Source organism: Manis pentadactyla, chromosome 10, assembly GCF_030020395.1.
Source record: "Manis pentadactyla isolate mManPen7 chromosome 10, mManPen7.hap1, whole genome shotgun sequence".
Taxonomy (NCBI): Eukaryota; Metazoa; Chordata; class Mammalia; order Pholidota; family Manidae; genus Manis; species Manis pentadactyla.
In genome coordinates, this window is record NC_080028.1 from 50,039,119 (window position 1) to 50,064,934 (window position 25,816).

Consider the following 25,816-nt stretch of genomic DNA (forward strand, 5'->3'; position numbering starts at 1 on the left):
ATCTTTGTATCTAAACCTTTATTCACATTTCTCATCAAGCCCATAGGATAATACATTCAAGAGTTTTTTGGAGATAAAAAATCTACCCTTTAGTTCACTCTTGTTAATAGAAGCAAGCACAGTCTCACTATTTATTTATAATGTTTCTCAACTGTTATCCCAGCAACATATAATGTCCACTTAGCATATCCCATTGTAATGCCTGGATTTCAAGGACATTCACTCCCACAGTGCTTCTCACTTTCATTTTTCTTCAATTCACGCCCTTTTAATAATATCAGTTCTCCTTCCTCATATATTCCACTAGAGCAGATACGTACCCCATATTCGTAAGACTCACTGGTCTAAGAAAATTCACTGGGAGGAATGGATAAAAAGTTATGCAGGGAGATACTCTCTTTGCTATTATGAACCTTACTAGCTCTTGTTAGTGTACCTTGGTGGTTTAAAGAGCAACCCAAAATGTGAAGTTCTGAACACCATAAAAGAGTAACACTCTAAGTCTTTAATATTAAATTTTTAAAAGGTAAAAGGGCATGGAGATATTGGATATTTTAGTATTGTGATTTGACATTTGATTCATTTAAGATCCTTTATTTTTTTTTAAGTTTGCAAATTTTAGGAGTCTTTATACATAATGCTTCATATAAATCTTACACTTCCACAAACTTTTGGAGAAAGAACAATGCCACATCAACTCACATACAGAGGAGCAGAGAATACAGTTTCAGAGGCGGACACCAAAGGCAAGTGTCCTAATATTTTTAAGTAGATCAGAAATAACGATAGAAAGTAAAAAAACAAAACAAAAACTAAAAAAACAAACAATCTGCAGAAGTCAGAAGATCAATGATGGTCGAAGAAAGAAAAGGAGAGCTGTTAATCCGAAGAAATGTGTTCCAAGTTTGGCCTATAAACATCAAATTAGAAAAGATACTTCCTAAAGGATCAACTATGTCAATTTTAAGTTTCAATATTTAAATTATACTTATATTCATTTTAAAAACTCAATATCCTTAATGGTTTGAAAACTTCTTTTGACTTCCTCAAAAATTACAGGTGATCCCTGTTTAATTTCTAAATATTAATAACAATGGCTAATGCTGTAAGCCTTTAAAATGACTAGGATCTTTTTTTTTTTGACTAGGAACTATCTTAAATGTTTTACACGCATTAACTTTTAATCCTCAAAAAACCCCTAGGAGGTGAATACTATTATTATCTTCATTTCATATATTTTATATATGAGGAAATGGAAAGGTTAAGTAATTTGTCCAAGGTCACAAAACCAGCAATTGGCATAGCTGGGATTTGAACTCAGGCAACCCAAAATACATGGTCCAAGCATTTAGCCACTACACCTTCCCAAAAAGTGGAGCTCCAGCAGGCTAAGTAACACTGGGTGTGGGTGGGCTAGGCTAGAACATGAGAGAGAAGTATATGTAGTAACCTTTAAGAACAGAATTAGTCCCTATCAATTTTGCCAGCAATTTCTTCTAACATATACCACATTTTTAATTATCCCAAACAGGGTGATGCTAAGCATCTTTTGCAAAAGCAGTTCTTGATCTTTTCTTTAAAATGAAAGAAAGAAACAAAGGAAATCTGAAAAGAGGATATGTGAAAAATGTGAAAAGGTAAAAAGAAACTGAAATCTTACTTCTCCAGGGCCTTTCAACAGCTTTTCTTTCCTTGACCTTTTCCAAAACCTTGACAGAAAACAAAGGTTAAAAAGAAGGTACTTTCAGCTGAAATGAAAAAGCCTCTTAGTAATTTTTCCACTGTTAATGACTGAAACATTTAAGGAAGACTTTAGGTCTATCCCACCCACTCCTATATGGAAGGAAAACTAAGTTAACAAAACTGTCATCTTTTAATTTCACAGCAGTTTTCTTCCCCCTCAGAGGCTAATCCTGTCTTCGTTATAGACAGGGAACCGCTCAAATGAAAAATCCTCTTAGTAATTTTTCCATTGTTAATGACTGAAACATTTAAGGAAGACTTTAGGTCTATCCCACCCACTCCTATATGGAAGGAAAATCAAGTTAACAAAACCGTCATCTTTTAATTTCACAACAGTTTTCTTCCCCCTCAGAGGCTAATCCTGTCCTTGTTGTAGACAGGGAACTGCTCCCAGTGACGTCAGAGCAGTCTCCCAGCAACAATTAATGAGGGTTGTCCACCACAGGGGTTTCCTGAAAAGCTAGCAAGAAATTATCCACATATTTGCTGCAATATCAAGGATGCAGTGGAATTTCTCTTAACCTTTATAGCTCCACTCTCTGGCAAGCTTCTAAATAGGTTATATCTTCTGGAATGCTCTCAATTTACCCTATGATTATCTTCATTTCTCTTCCCCCAACTTCTCTCTAAATTAGAATTTTGTTAGTTTGGAAAATTTACAGTTGTAAAAAATAATAACATAATTGAACTACCATAAAAACTAGGGCTGTGTAAGGAAGACAAAAGCAGACATTACTCTTTTCCCCGCACACACAGAACTCAGAATAGATGAAAGCACAGAACAGAGAATATCAGATAGAAAACAAACCAGCAAGTTCTTAATGTCACTTTTTCATATGTGGTATCCAAACACACCCACAGACAGGCAAACCTTCAATTTTCCTAGGCTATAGTTGCTGAATTTTCACACTGACCTCTGCACCAGACCTCAAGAGATCAGTGGTATAAAAATGGAGCTGTATAAAAAGAACTAGAAGCCCAAACACTTAATCCATAACACAGATAACTTAGGTTCATACCTAGGAGTATATCTAGTAATTCCTTCCTAACACTTTGCTTCAGCTCCATACATTCAAAATGAGAATTTCACTCTAAGTACAACGGCAAGGAATTTTATGTAACTACCTATTCTTGAGGTCTGAGAAACAGCACACAAACTGCCTGTTCAGGACCAGTGCAAATAAGGTAGAAAAATTCCAAATTCCAAAACCCAACTCATGGATGCTAGATTCTAGAAACCTGCTTATGAACCCTTTTTCATTCCATATTTAGAAAAAAAGCAATTAGGTAAAATTCATCATCAGCAGGATATATAGGGTTAATTCAGGCATTCTGCTTCAGCAATCCTCACTTTGGCCCCAGCTATTCTAAAAGGAAACAAATAAAATAGCATCTCTGTTATTACCAGCATCCTACTTTGGCCTCAGCTCTGTTCAATGGTACCCAGTTATCATCAAGGCAAAGACGGGAGAACGCACCGCTTCAGATGGATTTTTCTTCTTCCTTCTCTCTGTCCCCTCCCCTCAGAAGAAAACGACTGCAAACAAAATCACTACGTCACTGGAGGTAGAGGGAATCCCATCTCTACACTCTTTAAAAGCCAAGGCCAGCAAACAAAAACAAGACAGTTATAAGAAACAAACAAGTAATCCAAAATAAGCAGCAGTAAACCCACAGGAAATTATTGTGACAACCTCAACACGTCAAAAGGCATGTTTCAGTAAAAAGGCTGAACAAATTCCTCCTAAGATGTTCATGATCAAAAAAGCTTCTTAGACACAGCAAAGGCAACATAGTTCTTCTTATCACATTTAAAGACTAGGGGACAGTTACAGAAAGACATAGGACAGAGAGACATATTCACCAGCTGGGTGTGGATAGCTGTGGAATGACACAGTGAAAGATATTTATAGGGGATTCCCTGCTTCTTGCAATGTGCGTCAACAGCATCACCAAGAGAACAGAAATCACCACTCTTCTCATAAGCTAATCTGAATGAAGCACTGCTTGAAATAGTCGTGGAAGAGGTAGAATCTGAATAGAATAAAAGTTCTAGCAAACCTAATTTTAAAAATATTTTAAGGATAAAAAACAATGATTGAAAATACCCACAAAACCCCCAAGAAACTTAACACTTGAAAATCCTCTATTTCCCTACTGTGTATTACACAGTTAAATCGACCAAGACAAAAGATACCTATCTTTTCAAGCTTCTTCCCTACCCAGTCTGTGGAGTTCAAGGACTTTATGTATAAAGAAAATTATCCAAAACTCACCCTGGATGGATCTGCACTTAAACCAAAAGCGAGTTCACATTATTAGTGGAGACCTCATTGTAAGAATTTGTTCTGCCGGAATTTTGCTGGAAGAAATTCCTTCGGGGAAACCTGTGCCTAATCCCCCACCCACAGTTCCCCCCACCCCACCCGCCACCCTCTTCACCATGGAATGAAATGCTACTGATCCCTGCTGCGTCTCCAGCAAGCTAATTCCTCTGACAAGCAGCTCTGAAGCAGACCATCGCCCAGCAGTTCAGAGGGATGTCACCTAGAGCTCTGCCAACAGTCACACTCACACACACACACACTCACAGAGGATGCAAGATCACCCCCTCCCACCTCTTCTTGCTCTCATTCAAGCACTTCAGTGACAAGCCTGCCTCCACACTGCTCTGAGGATAGCTTTTAAAGACACAGCAGCAGCTCTTTTTTGCTGCATATGTTGAAGTGCCAAAATAGAGGCTTATTAGAGCAGAATAATGAGCTGGGGATAAGTATTGAATTAAAAGTTCATTTTTAAATTTACTTTGCCTTTTTCTTACCTGAAAAGTAACTGAGCCAGAGAAATGCTCTTTGCCTAAAAGGTACTAGTCTGGATTTTAGAAACTAAGAAAATTTTTCTTTCCAGGGAGCTATATTTGGTAAAATTTTTCATTAGGGGGAAGAAGATGAGCAACATAGGATAGTAGAAGCTGTCTGTTCCTCCTCTCACATCTGCCCCCAAAGAGTGGGGAGAAGACTTTGGCTATACAAAGGGGAATGAAGAAACCGTGAAGGCATCTTACTGATAGAACTGATGAAAAAGGGTGAGAATAGAGTATCAGAATGGGGATGGGGATAAATAGATTAAAATAAAGGAAGTGACACAGAGGATACTAGGAAAGAAGAATAATAGTTCTCAAAAGTATACATGGCTCTGGGACAGAAGACTTAGAAATGACCTCAGGTCCCAATTAATTTTTGAGAGTCTAAGGAAAGGTAGGAATAATCTCTATTGCCACAGGAAGTAATGAACATCATAGTGGTGCAAAGTCTGTAGCAGCACAAAATGACATATGCATGGGGTGCAGGAATCCTAAGGAAAACATAAAATCTGTCACAAAGACAACTAGTCATCCGTTCAAACATTTACTTAGTGTGTGTGCTTTTGTTCTTACTGTGGGCCAGACACTAGCATATGCTCTAGGAATATGAGATAGAATCATAAGAGGTTATACAGAAGCAGAGAAAAAAGAAGATTCTGGCTTTTACTCTGAATTAGATGAGAAGCCATGAAAGGGTCAGAAGGCTGATCCTGAAGGCCCAAATACACCACTGAAAGGAATCTAGCCATTATACTTAGATGAGAGGCCACTGAGAATTTTTAAGCAGAGGAATGGCATGTTTTTCACCTATTATTTCTTTTTTGCTTCAAAATTTTTTAGAAATTTCTGACACAGAGAATTTGCAGAAATAAGAGCTACCTAGATTCAGATACAGATTTAGTATATACGTGTGCTTTCATGTATGTGTATATAAATTTTCTTCACAACTATTTGAGATGTTCTCATAATGAGTCTTCGTAGATCTGAAATAATTCAGCATGTATCTCCTAGGTCACTTTGATTTTTGAAAATAACTACTGGCCAAGTCCTAGATGAGTTAATGGGTAGTATATATGCAAAACAAAAAAAAATTTTTTTAATACTTACTACTAGCAATGCACTTGATTTCTTAATTCTTTTTGAAAATTAAGGTATCACTGATATACAATCTTATAAAGGTTTCACATGAGCAACATTGTGGTTTCAACATTCACCCATATTATCAAGTTTCCCCCTCACACCCCATTTCAATCACTGTCCATCAGCATAGTAAGATACTATAGAGTCATTACTTGTCTTCTCCATGCTGTATTGTCTTCCTCGTGACCTACCATATTGTGAGTGCTAATTATAATGCCCCTTAATCCCCTTCTCCCTCCCTTCCCTCCCACTCTTCCCAACTCCTTCCCTTTGGTAACCATTAGTCCCTTCTTGGAATCTGTGAGTCTGCTGCTGTTTTGTTCCTTCGGTTTCATGCAAAACAAATTTAAATAGCACTGCAAAAGCTTAGAAGCTGAAATGACTATCCACTGAAATTAAATCCACTGAAGGCTGGACAGAACATGTACACTGAACTCAAACAGGTCAAATGTCTGCTAAAATACAGGTCGACATTTACCATGACATTTAAACAAGATCCTTGTAAAATAATATTCAAATTTTCCAAGATATAATCCAAAGTTACTCAGCATACAAAGAATCAAGATAATCTCAATTTGTGTAGAGAAAGAGATGCATAGATACAACACTGAGATGACACAGATATAGGAATTACCTGCCAGCTATTAAAGCAGCCATTATAAAAATACTTCAACAAGTTACAGTAAACACTCCTGAAACTAATGGAAGGACAGACCATCTCAGGAAAGAAACAGAGGATTATAAAGAAGAAACAAATGGAAAATTTAGAACTGAAAAACGTAATAACCAAAATATAAATACACTCACTTAATGGGTTCAACAGCAACACACAAATGACAGAAGAGACAGTGCATTTGAAGGCATATCAAATTCAAACTGAAAATAGATAAATTTGAAGACAGATAAAATTTCAATAGAAATATCAAATTTTAATCAATATCAAATGTGAACAATACAGAGAAAAAAGCCTGGGAACACAGAAAAGATTATCAAGGACCTGTAGGAAATACCAAAAAGTCTAATATTTGGGTCATCAGTGTCCCAGAAGGAGGGGAGAAAGAGTGTGGTGATATATTTGAAGAAATAATGGCTGAAAACTTAACAAATTTGACAAAAGTCATAAACCTACGGAGTTTAGAAGCTCAGTAATCCCCAAACAATAAATACAACAAAATCCACTCCTGGATTCACAATAATTCAGCAGCTAAAAAACTAAAGACAAAGAAAAAATAAATCTTGAAAGCAACCAGAGAAAAATGATGCATCTTTTAAGGGAACAATGAATTGAATGACTTCATATTTCTCGTCAGAAACTATAAAGACCAGAAGAAAGGAGAACATTTTTTTTTTTGAGAGGGCATCTCTCATATTTATTGATCAAATGGTTGTTAACAACAATAAAATGGAGAACATTTTTAAAGTGCTAAAAGTAAAAAAAAAAAGTATAATTTTCAGAGAACTATAAACTTAGACTTCTATATCCAGAGAAAAATCCTTCAGTAATGATGATAACATAAAGACACTCTCTCTCAGATGAAGGAAAACTAAGAATTTATTGCCAGAAGACCTGTTCTAAAAGAATGATCAAAGAAAGTTCATCAAAAAGATGGGAAGTAATACAACTAAACTTGGAACACCAGGAATAAAGGGATAAAAAAATAAATGCAAAAAATTTGGTTACATATAAAAATAGATTATTCTTCTCCTATTGAGTTCTTTAAAATATGTTGATGTTTGAGAGCAAAAATTGTAAGATTATCTCATGAATTTTCAGTGTATGTATACAAATGTAATACATAAGACTACAACATTAAGGGAGATAGGAAAGGAATCTATATGGTGGTAAATTTTTGACATTCCATGTGAAATAGCAAAATTTAATTCTAAATAAACTGTTAAAGGTAGGGGGTGTGTGTACTGAAAAAGAGCTATCCATGGAGAAACCAATAAAAAACTACATGAAGAGGGAGCCAAGATGGCGGCGCGAGTAGGACAGTGGGAATCTCCTCCCAAAAACATATATATTTTTGAAAATACAACAAATACAACTAATTCTAAAAGAGAGACCAGAAGACACAGGACAACAGCCAGACTACATCCACACCTGCGAGAACCCAGCACCTGGTGAAAGGGGTAAGATACAAGCCCCGGCCCGGCGGGACCCAAGCGCCCCTCACCCCAGCTCCCGGCAGGAGGAGAGGAGTCGGAGCGGGGAGGGAGAGGGAGCCCAGGACTGCTAAACACCCAGTCCTAGCCATCCGCACCAGAGCACAGACACAGTGCATGCGTGGAGTGCTGGAAACTAGGGAAACAGGGCAGCAAGACCTTTGAGCGGGTCCCAAAGCCAGCGCCCCTGTGACAAAGAAAAGTGAGTGCTTTTTGAAAGTCTTAAAGGGACAGAGATGCCACAGCTGGACGGAAGCAGCCTGGGTCACACTCCAGCAGTTGGAAATTCCAGGGAGCTCCGGGCGCACTAACTCCCTGGGCAAAAGCTCTGACAACCCTCAAGAAGGTAAACAGCCAAACAGCCCCCCGTCCGTTACCCCTCCAGGGCCCCGCCACAGCATAGCAGCGGTCTGAGGCTGGCCACGCCCACAGCAAAGGGAGCTTCCTCCATATCGGCCTGGCAAGATACAGAGACCCAGTCTACACGCAATTGCCCAAAACGAGCCACTAGGGGTAGCAGTTGTTTCAGTAAAGAAAGGCCAGGATCAAGTGGAAAGCCTTGGCTCTCCCAGCTGACAGAAAGTCAATAGCTCACCATTGCACCTATCAACATGAAAGGCAAAAATTTTGATCCAGACAAGACTAACCCAGACAGCTTTGACATCTCCCACATCTTCCCCTGAGAAGGAACCTGGGGAGATAGATTTAACCAGTCTTCCTGAAAAAGAATTCAAAACAAAAGTCATAACCATGCTGATGGACTTGCAGAGAAATATGCAAGAACTAAGGAGGGAGAATTCAGAAATAAAACAAGCTCTGGAAGGCCTTCAAAACAGAATGGACGAGATGCAAGAGACCATTAATGGACTAGAAAACAGAGAACAAGAACGCAGAGAAGCTGATGCAGAGAGAGATAAAAGGGTCTCCAGGAATGAAAGAATTTTAAGAGAGCTGAGTGACCAATCAAAATGGAACAATATCTGCATTATAGGGGTACCAGAAGAAGAAGAGAGAAAAAGGCATCGAAAGTGTCTTTGAAGAAATAATTGCTGAAAACTTCCCCAAACTAGAGGAGGAAATGGCCTCTCAGACCACAGAGGTACACAGAACTCCCATGACAAGGGATCCAAGGAGGCAACACCAAGACACATAATAATTAAAACGGCAAAGATCAAAGACAAGGACAAAGTATTACAGGCAGCCAGAGAGAAAAAAAAAGGTCACCTACAAAGGAAAACCCATCAGGCTATCATCAGACTTCTCAACAGAAACTCTACAGGCCAGAAGAGAATTGCATGATATACTTAATGCAATGAAACAGAAGTGCCCACTATCCCCACTGTTATTCAACATAGTACCAAGATTACCGTATCCAGCAAGATTATCATTTAAATATGAAGGAGGGATTAAACAATTCCCAGACAAGCAAAAGTTGAGGGAATTTGCCTCCCACAAACCACCTCTACAGGGCATCTTACAGGGACTGCTCTAGATGGGAGCACTCCTAAAAAGAGCACAGAACACAACACTCAACATATGAAGAAGGGAGGAGGAGGAATAAGAAGGGAGAGAAATAAAGAATCATCAGACCATGTTTATAATAGCTCAATAAGCAAGTTAAGTTAGACAGTAAGATAGTAAAGAAGCTAACCTTGAACCTTTGGTAACCACAAACTTAAAGCCTGCAATGGCAATAAGTACATACCTTTCAATAATCACCCTAAATGTAAATGGACTGAATGCACCAATCAAAAGACACAGAGCAATAGAATGGATAAAAAAGCAAGACCTATCCAATATGCTGCTTACAAGAGACTCACCTCAAACCCAAACACATGCACAGACTTAAAGTCAAGGGACGGAAAAAGATACTTCATGCAAACAACAGAGAGAAAAAAGCAGGTGTTGTAATACTAGTATCAAACAAAATAGACTTCAAAATAAAGAAATAACAAAAGATAAAGAAGGACATTATATAATGATAACGGGCTCAGTCCAACAAGAGGATATAACCATTATAAATATATATGCACCCAATACAGGAGCACCAACATATGTGAAACAAATACTAACAGAATTAAAGGAGGAAACAGAATGCAATGCATTTATTTTAGGAGACTTCAACACACCACTCACTCCAAAGGACAGATCCACCAGACAGAAAATAAGTAAGGACACAGAGGCACTGAACAACACACTAGAACAGATGAACCTAATAGACATCTACAGAACTCTACATCCAAAAGCAACAGGATACACATTCTTCTCAAGTGCACATGGAACATTCTCCAGAATAGACCACATACTAGGCCACAAAAAGAGCCTCAGTAAATTCCAAAAGATTGAAATCCTACCAACCAACTTTTGAGACCACAAAGGCATAAAACTAGAAATAAACTGTACAAAGAAAGCAAAAAGGCTCACAAACACATGGAGGCTTAACAACACGCTCCTAAATAATCAATGGATCAATGACCAAATCAAAATGGAGATCCAGCAATATATGGAAACAAACGACAACAACAACACAAAGCCCCAACTACTGTGGGATACAGCAAAAGCAGTCTTAAGAGGAAAGTATATAGCAATCCAGGCATATTTAAAGAAGGAAGAACAATCCCAAATGAATGGTCTAATGTCCCAATTATCGAAATTGGAAAAAGGAGAACAAATGAGGCCTAAGGTCAGCAGAAGGAGGGACATAATAAAGATCAGAGAAGAAATAAATAAAATTGAGAAGAATAAAACAATAGCAAAAATCAATGAAACCAAGAGCTACTTCTTTGAGAAAATAAACAAAATAGATAAGCCTCTAGCCAGACTTATTAAGAGGAAAAGAGAGTCAACACAAATCAACAGAATCAGAAACGAGAAAGGAAAAACCACGACGGACTCCACAGAAATACAAAGAATTATTAGAGAGTACTATGAAAACCTATATGCTAACAAGCGGGGAAATCTAGGAGAAATGGACAACTTCCTAGAAAAATACAACCTTACAAGACTGACCCAGAAAGAAACAGAACATCTAAACAGACCAATTACCAGCAACGAAATTGAAGCAGTAAGCAAAAAACTACCAAAGAACAAAACCCCCAGGCCAGATGGATTTACACTGGAATTTTATCAGACATACAGAGAAGACATAATACCCATTCTCCTTAAAGTTTTCCAAAAAATAGGAGAGGAGGGAATACTCCCAAACTCATTCTATGAAGCCAACATCACCCTAATACCAAAACCAGGCAAAGACCCCACCAAAAAAGAAAATTACAGACCAATATCCCTGATGAACGTAGATGCAAAAATACTCAATAAAATATTAGCAAACCGAATTCCAAAATATATCAAAAGGATCATACACCATGACCAAGTGGGATTCATCCCAGGGATGCAAGGATGGTACAACATTCGAAAATCCATCAACATCATCCACCACATCAAAAAAAGGACAAAAATCACATGATTATCTCCATAGATGCTGAAAAAGCATTCGACAAAATTCAACATCCGTTCATGATAAAAACTCTCAACAAAATGGGTATAGAGGGCAAGTACCTCAACATAATAAAGGCCATATATGATAAACCCACAGCCACCATCATACTGAACAGCGAGAAGCTGAAAGCTTTTCCTCTGAGATCGGGAACAAGACAGGTATGCCCACTATCCCCACTGTTATTCAACATAGTACTGGAGGTCCTAGCCACGGCAATTAGACAAAACAAAGAAATACAAGGAATCCAGATTGGTAAAGAAGAAGTTAAACTGTCACTATTTGCAGATGACATGACATTGTACATAAAAAACCCTAAAGACTCCACTCCGAAACTACTAGAGCTAAAATTGGAATTCAGCAAAGTCGCAGGATACAAAATTAACACACAGAAATCTGTTGCTTTCCTATACACTAACAATGAACTAATAGAAAGAGAAATCAGGAAGAGAATTCCATTCACAATAGCATCAAAAAGAATAAAATACCTAGGAATAAACCTAACCAAGGAAGTGAAAGACCTATACCCTGAAAACTATAAGACACTCTTAAGAGAAATTAAAGAGGTCACCAACAAATGGAAACTCATCCCATGCTCCTGGCTAGGAAGAATTAATATCATCAAAATGGCCATCCTGCCCAAAGCAATATATAGATTCAATGCAGTCCATATCAAATTACTAGCAGCTTTCTTCAATGAACTGGAACAAACAGTTCAAAAATTCATATGGAAACACCAAAGACTGCAAATAGCTAAAGCAATCCTGAGAAGGAAGAATAAAGTGGGGGGGATCTCACTCCCCAACTTCAAGCTCTACTACAAAGCCACAGTAATCAAGACAATTTGATACTGGCACAAGAACAGAGCCACAGACCAATGGAACAGAATAGAGACTCCAAACATTAACCCAAACATATACGGTCAACTAATATTTGATAAAGGGGCCATGGACATACAATGGGGAAATGACAGTCTCTTCAACAGATGGTGCTGGCAAAACTGGACAGCTACATGTAGGAGAATGAAACTGGATCACTGTCTAACCCCGTATACAAAAGTAAATTAGGAATGGATCAAAGACCTGAATGTAAGTCATGAAACCATAAAACTCTCAGAAAAAAACATAGGCAAAAATCTCTTGGACATAAACATTAGCGACTTCTTCATGAACATATCTCCCGGGCAAAGAAAACAAAAGCCAAAATGAACAAGTGGGACTATATCAAGGTGAAAAGCTTCTGTACAGCAAAGGACACAATCAATAGAACAAGAAGGTATCCTACAGTATGGGAGAATATATTCGTAAATGACAGATCCGATAAAGGCTTGACATCCAAAATATATAAAGAGCTCACGCACCTCAACAAACAAAAAACAAATAATCCAATTAAAGAATGGGCAGAGCAGCTGAACAGACAGTTCTCCAAAGAAGAAATTCAGATGGCCAACAGACACATGAAAAGATGCTCCACATCACTAGTTATCAGAGAAATGCAAATTAAAACCACCATGAGATATCACCTCACACCAGTAAGGATGGCTGCCATCCAAAAGACAAACAACAACAAATGTTGGCGAGGTTGTGGAGAAAGGGGAACCCTCCTACACTGCTGGTGGGAATGTAAATTAGTTCAACCATTGTGGAAAGCAGTATGGAGGTTCCTCAAAATGCTCCAAATAGAAATACCATTTGACCCAGAAATTCCACTTCTAGGAATTTATCCTAAGAATGCAGCACTCTAGTTTGAAAAAGACAGATGCACCCCTATGTTTATCGCTACACTATTTACAATAGCCAAAATACGGAAGCAACCTAAATGTCCATCAGTAGATGAATGGATAAAGAAGATGTGGTACATATACACAATGGAATATTACTCAGCCATAAGAAAAAAACAAATCCTACCATTTGCAACAACATGGATGGAGCTAGAGGGTATTATGCTCAGTGAAATAAGCCAGGCGGAGAAAGACAAGTACCAAATGATTTCACTCATATGTGGAGTATAAGAACAAAAGAAAACTGAAGGAACAAAACAGCAGCAGAAGCACAGAACGCAAGAATGGACTAATAGTTACCAAAGGGAAAGGGACTGGGGAGGATGGGTGGGAAGGGAGGGATAAGGGCGGGAAGAAAAGAAAGGGGGCATTACGATTAGAACATATAGTGTTGGGGGGGCACGGGGAGGGCTGTGCAACACAGAGAAGACAAGTAGTGATTTTACAGCATCTTACTATGTTGAAGGACAGTGACTGTGAACTTGGTGACAAGTAGTGATTTTATAGCATCTTACTATGTTGATGGACAGTGACTGTGATTGGGGATGTGGGGGGGGGGACTTGGTGAAGGGGGGAGCCTAGTAAACACAATGTCCTTCATGTAATTGTAGATTAATGATACCAAAATAAAAATAAATAAATAAATAAATAAAAATGTTTATATAGTCATAAAAAAAAACTACATGAAGATATTAGTCAAAACCTACTAGATTCAAAAAAAACCCTAACAGATAAATTTAAATGATTAAAAAGCAATACTACAAAATATTCTAATGACTCAAAAGGCAGGAAAAGGGAATCATCAGAAAATTCAAAAATAGGAAGAACAAGCCAAAAAAACCCAGTATGACACTAGACCTAAATGTAAACATATCAGTAATTTTCGTACATGTAAATGGTCTAAAAATGCTGATTAAAAGACAGGGATTACCTAAATAAATTAGAAACTCATTTCAAATATAATGATATAATCAGGCTAAAAGCAAATAGGATAAACTATTCCATATAGTACTTTAATAATGGAGATATGTGATATACATTTGTCAAAACCCATACAATTGTACAACACAGTGAAATCTAATACAAATTATAGAGTTTAGTTAATAATGTATCAATAGTGGTCCATCATTTAACACATGTATGACACTAATGCAAAATGTTAACAATAGGGGAAACTGTGTGTGTATTGTGGGAGGGTACTATATGGGAACTCTGTGTTCTTTTTGCTCAAATTTTCTGTACACCTAAAATTGTTCTAAAAAACAGTCTATTCATTTAAATTTTAAAAGACTGAAAAAGATACACTAAACAAACACTAGCTAAAGAAACCTGGAATGGCTATATTAGTATTAGACAAAGTAGACTTCAAAGCAAAGAAATTACCAGGGATAAAGAAAAAAATTACATAATGATAATGAAGAAGATAGTTCTCAACATCTATGTACCTAACAACAGAGCTTCAAAAGACACAAAGCAAAAATTGAGAACTGAAAGGAAAAATAGACAAATGCACAATTACAGTTGGGTATTTTAAACCCTTCTTTCAGGAAAGACACACCCTTCCAGATCAAAAATTAGCATGGGCAGAAGAACTGAACAATATCATCAAACAATGGGATCTAACTGACATTCATAGAACACTGCAACTAAAAATAGAATACATATTCTTTTCAAGTGCTCATGGAAGATTCACCAAGATAGGCCACATATCCTGAGCCATAAGACAAATTTACACAATTACAAGCTGTAAGACAAACCTTAACAAATCTAAAAGAATTTAAATCATACGAAGTATGTTTTCTGACCACAGTGGAATTAAACTAGAACTCAATCATAAAAATACAATAGGAAAATTGCCAAACACCTCGAAATTAAGCAAACAAAATTAAACAAATAATCCGTGGGTCAAACAGGCAATCTCAAGAGAAACTGGGAAATATTTTGAACTGGAAAATATATATAAATACATCAAAATTTGTGATGCAAACTAAAGAAATACTTAAAGGGAAATATTTTTGCACCACTTTTATACTTACATGCTTTTATTAGAAAAGTAGTGTCATGTACTGAATATTTGTGTCCCTCTAAAATTCACATGGTGAAGCCCTAACCCAGTATAGTTATATTTGGAATGGTGCCTCCAAGGAAATAAAGTTTAAATGAGGTTATACAGATGGGATCCTGAACCAAAAGGATTTGTCCTTTTAAGAAGAAACACCAGAAAGCTTGTTCTTTCTCTCTCTCCCCTGGCATGCACAAAAAGAGGTCGTATCAGAGCACAACCAGAAAAAAAAAGCCTATAAGCCAAGAGAAGAGGCCTCAGAATGAAACCTACCTTGCTAACATCTTGATCTTGGACTTCCCAGCCTCCAGAACTGTGAGAAATAATTTTCTATTTAAGCCAACCAGTTTGTACTCTTTTGTTGTGGCAGACTGAGCTGACTAATATGAGTAGAAAGGTCTCTCATCAATGTTCTTTTTCCCTTAAGAAGCCAAGAAAAGAGGAACAAAAATAAACTCAACATAATCAGAATAAAAATAATAATAAAAAGCAGAAATCAATGAAATTGAAAATGGGGGGAAAAATCAATGAAACAGAAGCTTGTCCTTTGAAAAGATAATTGACAAATCTCTAACAAGGCTGACAAAGAAGAAAAAAATAAAACACACATAATAACAGGAATAAAAATAAATCACTACAGATTCTGCAGATATTAAAAAGGTAATGAGAGAGTATTACACACAATTCTAAACACATAAATTCAACTACTTAGTTGAAATAAACCACTTCTTTAAAAACCACAAATTATCAAAAGTCACCCCAGATGAATAAATTGAATAATCCTGTAACTATTAAAGAAATCTACAGACCCAGACATTTTCTCCAATAAATTTTAGCACACACTTACAAGAAATAGTACCAATTCCATAAAATCTCTTCAGAAAATAGGGGAAGGAAACACTTCCCCACTCACTTTATAAGTCCAACATTACCCTGATATCCAAAACACGCAAAGACATTATGAAAAAACTACAGACTAATATCCTCACTAACAAAGATGTCAAAAGTATCAACAAAATATTAGCAAATCAAATCCAGTGACATATAAAAAGGATAATGCATTACAAACAAATAGGTTTTATCCTGAAAATGCAGAGCTGGTTCAATTTTTGAAAAGCAACCAATGTAATCCACCACATTGAGTCTAAAGAAGAAAAAAACACATGATTATTTAAACCACTGCAGAGAAACATTTGGCAAAATTTAACACCCACTCATAACAAGAACTCTCAACAAACTAGGAACAGTAGGAAATTTCCTCAGTCTTATAAACGCCAACTGTAACAAACTTTCAGACTGAGATCAGAAACAAGGCAAGGTTGTCCACTGTCACAATTATTATTCAACATCATAGTGAAAGTCCTAGCCAATTCAATAAGCTAAGAAAAAGAAATAAAAGGCATACATATTATCAAGGAAGAAATAAGAACTGTTCTTTTTGCAGACAACATAGCTATGTACATATAAAATACCAGGGAATCCATACCAAAAAAAAACACCCCCAAAACAAGCAAACAAAATAACTAATAAATGTGTTTAGCAAGATTGTAGGACAAAGTCAACACTGCCAAATCAAATTTCTATACACTAGAAATATTCAAAAAATAAAAATAAAATACTATTTGTGGTTGCTGTATCAAAATTAAATACTTATGTATATACTTAACAAAACATGTACAGATCTGTATACTGAAAGCCAGAAAACACTGAAGAAAGAAATCAAAGACCCAAAGAAATGGGGAGACATACTGTCTTCATGGACTAGAAGACTTAACATAGTAAAGATTCTTCCCAAATTGATCTAAAGATTTAGAATTCCATTCAAAAATCCTAGCAGGAATTTTTGTAGATACAGAAGACTAATTCTAGTAGTTATATGGGAAGGACAAAACAGCCAAAACAATTTTGAAGAATAAAGTAGGAATCATAGTACCCAATATTAAAACCTACTATAAAGTTACAGTAATCAAGATAGTATAGAACTGGTGAAAGGAAGGACAGATAAATCAATGGAATAAAAGAAAAGAGTCCAGAACCATATAAATATACCAACTGATTTTCTAGAAAGGTGCAAAGGCAATTTAATGGAGAAAGGACAGTTTTTTAAACAAATGATACAAAAGCCACTGGACATCCATATGCAAAAATAAATAAATTAGCAACCCAAACCTCACACCTTACAGAAAAACTAACTCAAAACAGATTGTTGATCTAAATGTAAAACGTTACACTATAAAATGCTTAGAAGAAACACAGGAGTAAATCTTTGTGACGGGATTGGGCAAAGAATTCTTAAACAAGATACCAAAAGCACAATCCATAATGAAAAAAATTGAAGTTGGAATTTATCAAAATTAAAAACTTTCATTCTGCAAAAAACACTAAGATAAAAAGATAAGACACCGTACAGAAGAAATTACATGAAAATTATTTATCCAACAAATGACTTGAATCCAGAAAATATAAAGAACTCTCAAAGCTCAGTAAGAATATAACCCAATTTAAGATACACAAAGGACTTAAATATAAAATACTGATAATCCTAGTGACGAAAGACAGCAACTGGAACTCTGATATAGCCACTATGGATAACAGTTTGATAGTTTCTTATAAAGTTAAAATACACTTACCATATGACCCAGCAATCCTGCTCCTACCTATTTATTCCAGAGAAATGAAAACCTACATCCATAAAAAAACTGTAGAAGAATAATAGCTGCTGTATTCATAACTGAATAAAAAGGGGAAACAATCAAAATTTCCCTCAGTGAATAAACTGTAGTACATTCATACAATGGAATTCTACAGAGTAACAAAAAGAAATGAACTAACACATGCAACAACTTGGATGAATCTCAAAGTTATGTTGAGCAAAAGAAGGAAGCATTAAAACATTACATACTATGAGATCCATTTACATGATATTCTGGAAAAACCAAAATTATAGGGATAGTAAATAGATTAGTGATTACTAGGATCTGGGGGTAAGACAAGGAGACCAACTACAAAGGGCAAAAGGAACAAGGTGATGGTTAACTCTGTATATGGATTGTGGTAGTGGTTACAAGATTGCATATTTTTGTCGAAACTTATAAATTCAACATCTGGGAATTTACCCAAAAGAAACAAAATCATTATTAGAAAAGATATGTGCACCCCTGTGTTTATTGCTGCATTACTTACAACAGTCAAGATAATGAAAACAACCAAAAGATCCACCAATAGATGAATAGATAAAGATGTGGTACATATACACAATGGAATATTATTCAGCCATAAAAAATAAATAAATCCTGCCATTTGGGACGATATGGATGGACCTAGATTATTATGCTAACTGAAATAAGCCAGGTGGAAAAAGAGAACTACCATATGATTTCACTTATTTGTGGAATTTAAAAACAAAACAAAACAAAATGAACAAAATAGCAGTAGACTCAGAGACATTAAGAAGTGACTGGTGGTTACCATGGGGAGGGGTTAGTGTGGGTGGGGATGGCAAGGGGGATAAAGGGACACAAAAATTCTCAATCATAATGTAAGCTGGTCATGGAGATGTTAGTAAAGCATGGGGAATATATAGCCAATGATTCTATAACATCTTCCTATGTTGACAGATAGTAACTGCACTAATGGGGGGGAGGATTTAATAATGTGAGTAGTTGGTGAATCACTGTGTTGCATACTTGAAACCAACATAAGATTGTGTATCAACAACACTTAAATTTAAAAAAAGAACTAAAAAAAACCTTACAGAGCTTTTCACTTAAAAAGGGTAAATGTTACTCTATGTGTATTACACCTCAATAAATATGACTTAAAAAAATAAAAAAATAATAATCAAGTAGGGGTAAGCAATGGCTAATGGTATAAATTAAACAAGAACAGCAGAATGCTGATGATTATTGAAGGATATATGGGGGGCTCATTATAATATTCTATTTACTTTGTATTTTGAAAATTTTCATTAAGAAAAAAGAAAAAACAGCAAGGGAAACTAAGAAGGAATGGCCATGGAGGAAAGAAAGTGCAATGTTTTGGAAGTCAAATGAAAAAACATTTCAAGGAAGAGAAGACAATAAACATCAAATACTTACAAGACAAATGAGATGAGAATTTACAATTGATTACTGGATTTAGGAATAAAAGGTGGCAGTGGGGAAAGCTTAAATGCAGTAGGTCAAGAGAAAAAAGGAGAGAAACTGGTGATAGCAAAAATAGGTAACTCCTTTAAATAATTTTACTGTAAAGAGAAATGAGATGTAGCTGGAGCAGAGAGAGAATCAAGAGGGGCTTTTGTAAGATGGGACAGACTGCAGTATATTTGAATGCTAACATTCCTTCACAAAGTTATTCTCTTAAAAAATCATTAGCTAAAGCCATATAAGTACTTTAAGACCTCCAGGTCATATTAAGTGATAAAAGGAAGGTGCATTTGCCAAAATCTGAGTATGTTCTATGATCTAGGCACCATTCTAAGCATTTTAAATGCTTTTCACTGAAATCTCATTCTTCAATATTCAAATATATGGAAAATATTTGTATATAAAAATGTTCATGAACATTATTTATTATAGAGAACAATCTGGAAATAAGTTAAATAGCAAAAAATAGGAATAATAAATGATGACAAATTCAAATGAATGACTATAAAGTCATTCTCATGATGTGACTATAAATTTTTTAATATATAAGGGAACTATCTGTGATAGTCTAGAAAAACTCACACAAAACTATATATGCATTATATTAACTGTAAATAAGTATGAAAAGATAATGCGTTAAATATACATAACAAAAATATAACAAGTATCTCTTAGGAGTGAGATTACAGGTGATACTTATTTTTTCCTTTATGTAGTTTAACCCACCTGTATTTTCTAAAATGTTCTTAATAACCATGGATTGATTCTGTAATCAGATATTTTTAAAAGTCATTCTTATACTGAACTACATGAGTTAACAGATGATAATGATGAGGAAAATAAGCAATTGGGAACTTTTAGGTCCCTCCATGCATAGTATATTAAGACTTAAATGTGAGTTTTACATCAAAAAGAATCCTCAAAACTGAACTTAGGGTTAACTGAGAATCTTAGCTATTCACTGGGTCACACAACTATGCGTGTTCAGATTCTCATAATTGTTAGCAAAGCAAATCAAGTTTTAAAATGGGCAGTATCAAGATTCCAGTAAAAGCTTTCCAGCTCTTCTAGACTGAATCACAAAAAAATTCATCCATAGCATCCCCCAGTACATAGCGAACTCTCTGGTTCCCACAATTTGTTCAACTAAAAAGTTTAAATCCAAACCTTGTTTGGATCCATATTCATACAATCATAAGAAAAGTTACCTTGGAGACAACTAGGGAAAACTGAACATGAACTGGATAATCAATGAGTAAGATGTACTCCAAATTAATTCATAATTAAGACTAAAAAACAATAGTGTTCATTTGTATCAACAGGAAACTGAAAGGAAGCAATAGGTAAGGTCTGCGATCCAGAGTTTTGAGGGAGAATGTGCTGCTTCTAGAGCACAGAGCAGATGAAGAATTCATAAAGACAATGTCACTATTTCATTTTGGCAAGACTTTATACTTCTCACTGAAAGATCTTCCTTGAGGTAAAGCACAAGGATTAACAGTGATTCATTTGCAGGTTTTCTACTCACTAATCACATAACTGGCAAACTACTCTACTTCTTTGAGCTTCATCTGTAAAATGGAACAAATGTACTTGCCTTGCAAGATATTATAAAAATGATCAACAAATCACTGACACAGTACCAGACAGACATTATCATTATTACTGAATTGAACAGGAAAAACTAGTATCCATTACAGTCAGGAGTGAAATAAGGAAGCTCACCATCACTCTGTCTCTTTTTAATATTGAATGGAGGTCTTAGACAAAAGCAGTAAGACACAAAAATGGAATAGGATGTACAAAAATTAGAAAGAAAATCAAAACTATCCTAATTAAGCAGTATGACTGTGTAGGATCTTAAGGACTAACCATTCAGCATCAAAAAAAATTCAGAAGCAGTGAAGATCAATATACTAAAATTAACAATGTACCTGTATTCTAACAATAGAAAAAGAGAACCCAAACACAATAACCAGTACTACCTAGGGATAAAAAAAAAAAAAAAAGATTTTCAATGAAATATTTATGAAACACTAGTGAAGGATATTATAAAACCCAAATAAATAGAGTTACAGACCATACCTCTGGCAAAATACTCAATATTGCTAGGCCAGTTATCTTCAGTTAATCTATAAATTCAATGCAATTCTAACAAAAATGTCAATGGAGAAAGAGTAAGATAAACAAGGTGGAAAGATCTGCCCTACTGGGTGTAGGTTTTTCATTTGTAATTAAGTAGTAATTAAGACATGTGGAAATTAAGTGGAAATTAAGCAGACCAATGGGAAAGAATAATGATCCTAGAACAGACTCACACATACCCAAAAACTTGATTAGAGGAGTCATAATTAATATTCAATAACAAAGGGTTTGGGCTAATTAGTTACCTATATAGAATAGAAAACCAGAGCCACATTGACACACACACACAAACATAAATTCCAGGCGGAATAAAACCTATATATGAAAAGTAAATCCTTAAAACTGTCAGAAGCAAATGCAGAAGAATCTTTATTGACCTCAGCATAAGGAAAGACTTCTTAAAAATCAGAAACACAGACCAGAAAAAAAAAAAGATTATAAATGATGACTTTAAAATTTAAAACTTCCATACAATGAAAAAAAATCATAAAGAGATAAGCTACAGAATGCAAATTTTTGAAACATACACATGACAAATAATTGATATTCAATATATACAAAGAATTATAAGCCAAAAAGAAAAAGACAAATAACTCAGTAGAAAAGTTGACAAAAGACTCAGAAGTAGAAACCCAGAGCCAATAATAAAAGCTCATCTTTTACTAGTAATTAGGAAAATGCAAATTAAGACAAGGAAGACACCTAACCGTCAAAATTTTTAATTAACAGCTCTTTACAATACCACGTACCAGTATTTCAAAAGATTGCCCATTTTTATTGCTGAGAAGTACACCACTGCATAAATAAACCACAATTTGTTTATCTACCTCTTAAGTAATACATGGGTTGGTTCCAATTTTTAACTATTACAGAGTTGGTATAGACATTCAGTGCAAGTCTTGATACGGATTTAAGTATTCATTTCAGAGGTGGAATTGCTGTTATGATAAATGTATGTTTAATGTTTTTAAGTCAAACTGTTTCGAAGTGGTTGTAAATCTTACATTCCTATCAGTTACATATTAGAGTTTCAGTTGCTCCACATCCTCACATTTGATTCAGTCACACTTTTTAAGATCAGCCACACTAACAGCTGTACAGCAATATCTTGTGGTTTTACTTTGTATTTCCTTAAACACTAATGTTGAACATCTTTTCATGTGCTTATTTGCCAATACCATACCTTCTTTGACAAAGTGTTCACATCTCTTGACTATTTTTTTAATTGGGTTGTCTTATTACTGAATTATAAGAGTTCTTCATATATCCTACAAGGGAATATTTTCTTAAACTTTTTTTTTCTGCCAGTCTATAGCTTGTCTTTGGATTTTCTCTACTGTGTCTTTAAAGAGAATTATTTTATTTTGATGAACTCAAACATCCATTTTTTTAAACTTTGTGCTTTTCGTGTTCAATTTATGACATTTTTGCCTAATCTATGATCACAATAATTTTCTCAGATGTTTCCTTCTAGAATTTGTTTTAGCTCTTACATATAAGTCTACAGTCCATTTTGAGTTAGTTTTTTGATGTCAAGTTGGAGGGTTATATTTTTTGTTGTTTTTTCAATGTGGTAAAGGTAACAGCATTTGCCATGACAAAATCTGCCACTCTGGCATAAGCATTATTTTGAGCAGAAGAAAATTGAGAAGCAGATAAAGAAAAGCCCTGTGCCCTCCATTTGCCTAAAAACAGGACTTAAATTTACAAAACTGTCCTCCTCTTTCTTTACCAAAGAAGATGCAAGTTAATCATGAGAGACAACCCTTATCAGCCTGGAGATGGTACCAGAGGACCCTACATAAACTGTACTAAATAACTAACTTTATCTACCATATATATACATATATAAGTATTCACATAAATTTGCCTTCCCACAATTTGCCACCCCTAGGGACTCAAGGTCCTTTTCTTTTGTCATATCAGTTCTCTAAAAAATTATTGTTCCTTTGCTTAAGTTCTAACCAAACCTTTGAGTTACTCATGCATGAGTTTCTCCCATGTATATATGAAGTATACATGTTACAGAACTTTTTTCTCTTGTTAATCTGTCCCAGACAGTAAGCCAGCTGAGAACCTAGAAGAGTAGAAGGAAGAAGTATTTTTCCTCCCTTAAAATGGTTATCCAATTGTTTAAGGACCACTTATATAAAAATTATCATTTCCCCACTGAAATATCTTGGCAACTATCAAAAATCAACTGACCATACCGTATGGATTTATTTCTGGACCTCTATTATCTTCCTTTGATCTATATGCCTATTTTCACACTATTGCCACATCACCTAATTACCAGATCTTTATAAGTCTTGAAATCAGGTAGTGTTAAGCCCTCCAACTTTGACCTTTGCTTCAAACTTTGTGTATTCTAGACCCTTTGTATTTCCGGATAAATTTTAGTGTCAGTGTGTCAGTTAACTTGGATTGTGTTGAATCTACAGATCAATGATGGAAGAACTGAAATCTTAACAATACAGAATCTTCTGATCCATAAGCAGTGTTTGCAGTTTCCACTAAACAGCTATTGCACATGTCTTGCAAATTTTAGCCTAAGAATTTCATATTTTTATGCTATTTGTAAATGGTGCATTTCATCAACCTCAGTTTCATTGCTCTTCATAGTATATTAATTGATTTTTTGATACAGCACCTATTTATTTTATTTTATTTTATTTTTTACAATCTTTTTTTTATTAAGGTATCATTGATATACACTCTTATGAAGGTTTCACAAGAAAACCAATGTGGTTATTACATTCACCCTTATTATCAAGTAACCCCCCATACTCTATTGCAGTCACTGTCCATCAGTGTAGTAAGATGCCACAGAGTCCCTATTTGCCTTCTCTGAGCTACATTGTCTTCCCCATGACCCCACACATACCATGTGCACCAATCATGTTACCCCACAATCCCTTTCTCCCTCCCTCCCCACTCGCTCTTCCCCACCCCTCCCCTTTGGTAAGCACTAGTCCCTTCTTGGAGTCTGTTGCTGCTATTTTTATATACTGACTTTGTATAGCTTATTTCACTGCTGAGAATTGTCAATACTATGTTGAAAACAAGTGGCAAGAACAAATATTCATGCCTTAATTCCTGCTCTTAAGAGCAAAGAATTCAGTATTTCATCATTAAATATAGTATTAGCTGGAGGTTTCTCAAAAAAGCTCTCCATCAGATTGAGGAAGTTCCCTCCTAATTTGCTGCAAGTTTTTAACATGAATGGAAGATGAATTTTCTCAAATTCTTTTTCTGCTTTTGAGATAATCAAAATGTTTTCTTTTTTAGTCTGTTAATACAGTGAGTTATAGTGCTTGAATTTTGAATGCTAAACCAACCTTGAAATGGTGGGATAACCCTTACCTGGTCATGATGTGTTCTCCTTTGTATATACTGTTGGCTTAAGTTTACTAAAATTTTGTTAAGGATTTTTGCATCTATGTCCATAACAGATATTGGTCTGTAGTTTTCCTCTACTTTTCCCTGGTTTTGGTATAAGGGTAAGGTTGGGCTCACAGAAAGAACTGGGAAATGTTGCCTCCTCTTTTTTCTTCAAAAGTTTATATAGGAGGTAAAGAAAAAGATGGTGGAGTAGGAAGGAAATGCAGAAACCTCCTCCCAAAAACACATAAAAGAAAATACAGCAAATACAACTAAACCTGAAAATGACCTAAAGACTGCAGAACAGACCACCTACACCAGGGGAAGAAAAAAAGACCACACAGATAAAGGTAAAGTGGCAGAGCCACTACTGAACAGGACCCAAGCCCTCCCTTGACCCTAGCCCACAGGTGGGAGAAAGAGGAATGGAGCACGGAGGGGACAGGAGTCCAGGTATGCTACAAACCTGGCCCTGAAGTACTGCTCTGGGAGGACAAGTCCACATTGCACTGGGTTCTGGTAATGAGCAGGGCTGGACACCAGGGACAGCTTGAACACTCTGGAAGACTGAGACTGCAGCTGCTTGTTGAGGGCAGGCATGCACCACCAGTCCTGAGACCCAAAGCAGAGATGGCAGTTTGAAAGACTTGTCAGGAATAGGAGGGGAAACAGGAGTAAGGATTGGACATAGCTCTCTCCTCAAGATAAAAGGCAGGTGGGAGATATCTCCCCAGCCCTCCTTCAGCCCAACAAGTCTGGAACTCTTGGGAGCCCCAGACACTCCATCCCTCTCGCTGGCAACTCAGACCCAAGTTGCCTCCATGTGCACTGCTAGCAAGCCAACCCACTCAGCCCAGCAGCAGTGTCAGACTTTGCTGCCTGGCAGAGAAAAGGA

The 25,816-nt window shown here is 35.9% G+C and overlaps 1 protein-coding gene across 17 annotated transcripts in view; it reads right to left on the minus strand.

Moving 5' to 3' along the window:
- The window catches only part of R3HDM2 (R3H domain containing 2), a 197,468-nt gene that overhangs the window by 75,193 nt on the left and 96,459 nt on the right, over positions 1–25,816 (minus strand). For 10 of the 17 annotated variants that reach the window (XM_036894836.2, XM_057486809.1, XM_036894834.2 and 7 more), the window contains one exon: positions 1,661–1,709. The exons of 4 other annotated variants lie outside the window; for them this stretch is intronic. Coding sequence is in view for 2 of the 13 variants with exons in the window: in XM_036894828.2 (XP_036750723.1) it covers positions 25,388–25,533 (146 nt within the window). In the remaining 11 variants the exon portion in view is untranslated. Of the gene's footprint in view, positions 1–1,660; positions 1,710–2,265; positions 2,284–25,387; positions 25,534–25,816 lie in introns of those variants that run through there. 3 more of the 17 variants (XM_036894828.2, XM_036894829.2, XM_036894838.2) reach the window with 2 other exon arrangements.